The sequence below is a fragment of the Neomonachus schauinslandi genome, chromosome 11 (genome assembly GCF_002201575.2).
Source record: "Neomonachus schauinslandi chromosome 11, ASM220157v2, whole genome shotgun sequence".
Taxonomy (NCBI): Eukaryota; Metazoa; Chordata; class Mammalia; order Carnivora; family Phocidae; genus Neomonachus; species Neomonachus schauinslandi.
Window position 1 is genome coordinate 4,898,228 of NC_058413.1, and position 3,510 is coordinate 4,901,737.

Sequence of the window (3,510 nt, forward strand, 5' to 3'; positions counted from 1 at the left end):
GATGGATGGGTGGATGGGTGGATGGATGGATGGATGGGTGGATGGGTAGGTGGGTGATTGATGGATGGATGGGTGGATGGATGGATGGATGGATGGGTGGATGGATGGGTGGGTGGGTGGATGGATGGATGATGGGTGGATGGGTAGGTGGGTGATTGATGGATGGGTGGGTGGGTGGGTGGATAATAGATGGGTGAATGGATGACACATGATGGATGGATAGATGAATGGGAGATAGCTGGCTGGCTAGCTAAAGGATATCTCCCATGTGAAAGGTGTGGTCAGCTCTTGTGGAGTGTACAGAAGTACATTGGGCCTGATATGTGACCTTGGCCGATCTTGGTTATCAAAAGACCTTGGCCCTGGGAGCATGGATCAGGTCTTGGCCCTTTCTCTACTGCTCTTTCACATTAGGAACTCTGGGTAGGAAAGTGGGCACTTACAAAGGTTGAGACACATAGTGAAAGTGGGTCAAGGAGTCCTTTAAACCCATCAAATGCAGGCATGGGACAGATCACTAGATCACCGTGGTTGAGACGCATCACACTGTTCCTGGGTGCCAGGCCCTGGTCAAAGCGCTCAGCTCGATTTGCACCCTGGACCTTCCAGAACCCTCCACAGTAGGCACCGTGCCATGCCCCATGTCCCAGGTGAGGCTGTGCATTACTGACCAGACACCTTTCTTGACCACAGATCCTTCAGCCAAGCAGCAGGGAATCATTAGCAGCCTGAGGAGTGGCCAGCTGGGAGCCTCAGGGACCGCCCAGCCTTGCTCCTGGCTCACCCACAAGATGTGGACAGCCCTTGTGCTCGTTTGGATTTCCTCCTTGTCCTTATCTGAGAGCCTGGTGCCAATCAAGGATGCACGTAAGTGAGAAAGCTCTGTGACTCCTGGTCAGGCCGACAGTGATCCCAAAGCACCCTGAGGCCAAGGGACGCGTGCAGGCCTAAGCCAGCGAGTCGGGGGCCCCAGAGCCGCCCGGGTGCTGCGCTGGGGAGGGTTGTCAGGCCAGACTTTTCCACGGCCAGCTTGGGTAGAAAGCCCCCGAGGGACTGGGCCTCTGAGTCCTGAGAAGGTCATTCACTTGGTCCTGCAAAATTTCTTCTATAAACCTGATCTTCACTGGCGAATTCATCTGTTCACACATCAGATATTTTGTTACACTCCTGCTCCATGCCAGGCACTGCTCATCTCCAGGAATTCCTGCCACAAACCCTTGCAGAAAGCCAAGAATTGTTTTATGGTGTGAATACCTGGGCAATGATTTATCTGGTTTCTAAAGCCGGGTGCATGTTTGATGGGTTTTGTTAATGGTGAATCCCACCTCTAAGGTGAGACTTTCACTCTGTCTGAGGTTGTGGGAATTGGATCAAAGAGTGAAGCTCTTGAGACTTCAATGGGTTCAGGGTTCAGAAAACGAGGGAGTTTTTACATCAAAGTGCCAAGTGCCCCTCCGAGGGGTAGCAGGCTCCGTGTGCTCAGGGGGAAGATAAGAGGGAAAGGTGTTCACCTATCACCTCCTTTGTTCTCACTGGGCTGCGGGGAAAGGCCACCCAGGTCAGGCCAATAGGCCAGAAATTAAGACACTCTCTCAATCATCTACCTGCACAGGATGGAAAGTGATGGTATCTTTTTCTCCCTTTTCTGACTTCAAGGGCACTCAGTCCTCAACAAGACAGATAATCCGGACGAGAAAGATGCATCTGTGATGACAGTTACGAGAGTCCTTCATGGAACGTCTGAAACAATGACCGCGGTGACACCTTCTCCTGTCCCATTGGCCACAGCGAGCCCGGCGGCCAACGCCAGCTCTCCTTCGGTCACAGCAGGGAGAACTCTCAGGACAGACGACGCAGGGACGGAAGATGCCCCTGACCCAGTAGCCTCCAGGGCACCCCTGCCACCTGCTTCGGCGGCGGCGGGGCGGACCCCGTCCTCCGCCACCGTCCGCGTCCCTCGCGTGCAGGAGCCGAGCGGCAGCCTCCTGCCGGGCACAGCCACCCTGACGACACTGGCCACCAGCGCTCAGCCTGCCGCTGGGACCACAGCGGGTGCCCGCAGCCCTTCCCAGCATGCCCCTGGCAACCCCACAGCCAGCCCCACGCCCCCCTCGGGCCCGCAAGCACCTAACGTGTCCACGCAAGCCCCCGCCATCCAGGCATCAGCGGCCCGGCCCACAGCTGGCACGGCAAGTGGGCCCATGCCCACCCTCTCCAACAGCACCTCAGAGCCTACCCGCCCCCCTGTGGCTTCCACGGCTCCCGCGGCCACCATAGCGGTGACCCGCACCACGGCCCCGGCCCAGGAGCCGACTACCAGCACAGCGTCAGCGCCCCGCAGCAGCCCGACCCCCAAGGGGGAGGCCACGTCCCCCACGACCCGGCCGAGCCCTGCTCCATCGACCTGGGGGACTGCGGGGCCCGGCACAGCCCGGCGCCCCGAGCAGGTGCTGCCTGAAACCTCTCCTGGTCCCGCGTCCACCGCCCCAGCGCCCGGGAGTCCCGGGGGCTCAAAGATGCCACCCACAGCCTTGTGCCCACTCAGCAGCCAAGGCCAGTACCTGGTGGTCACCGCCAAGCCCCTCACCCCCTCTCTGGTGAGCAGAGGTTTCCTCCTGGCAGTGCTCTTGCTCGGGGTGACTCTTTTCATCATAGTTTTGGTCCTGTTAGCCCTGCAAGCCTACGAGAGTTACAGGAAGAAAGAGTACACGCAGGTGGACTATCTCATCAATGGGATGTACGCAGACTCAGAACTGTGACGGGCCGAGGGGGCCGAGCCCACCCCTCCTTCCATTTTGCCTCTGAGACCAAACCAAGTGCTTCCAGATCCTTTTGGTGCAATTAGGAGGCGTGCCGGACGCTTCAACACATTTACTTGCTGTCAGATTAATTCCTCAATCACTCAAGAGTTGCTGCTTTTTCATATTTATTTTTGTAAACAATCATGTCCATGGAGTGGGCAGTGATCCCACTACAGCGGGGCTGGCAGGGCCCCGGTGTGGATCCCGACCCGAATTAAAGCAATGACCGCCTTCCATTCAGACCCGTGTCCCCCCATGAGTGTAGGCCGTGTCCTGTCCACCATCCCACCAGGGGCCGCTTCCTGGGATGCGCGAGGTGGGCTTCGTGTTCATCAGCATTTACTGTAACACCAGGTTCTGGGGTCTTCTGTGTCCGCCCCACTTTCTGGGGCCTCACTGTTACACCCGAACGTGCCCCGTGCTCGGTGCGGGGGAGGGCACCCCAGGCTCTGGGCATCCCTGACACCCCCTGGAGACAGGGCCTTCCTGCAGATGTCCCTTTTCTGAATTGTTTGGTGGTGCAAGCTTAGAACCTGATGTAGGCACGAGAGAGCTGAGTCCAACACGTTAATCAGGTGAGCTGCCCGGTGTGGCCGGGTCAGCCTGGACCTGCTTGGACTGACTTCTCGGTGGATCTGCACAGCTCATGCCTCGTGGAAACCCAGTCAGCCAGTGTGGCAGGACCGTCCCTAACCCTTGCCCCATGTCA

At 58.1% G+C, this 3,510-nt stretch overlaps 1 protein-coding gene across 1 annotated transcript in view; it reads left to right on the forward strand.

The window, feature by feature from the left end:
- Positions 1 to 3,037, forward strand: part of C11H11orf24 (chromosome 11 C11orf24 homolog) — an 11,952-nt gene extending 8,915 nt beyond the window's left edge. The window contains exons 3-4 of the mRNA XM_044919471.1: positions 694 to 867; positions 1,657 to 3,037. Coding sequence (XP_044775406.1) covers positions 792 to 867; positions 1,657 to 2,759 — 1,179 coding nt within the window. The 5' untranslated portion in view covers positions 694 to 791 and the 3' untranslated portion in view covers positions 2,760 to 3,037. The remainder of the gene's footprint in view (positions 1 to 693; positions 868 to 1,656) is intronic.
- The last annotated feature ends 473 nt before the right edge of the window (positions 3,038 to 3,510 follow it).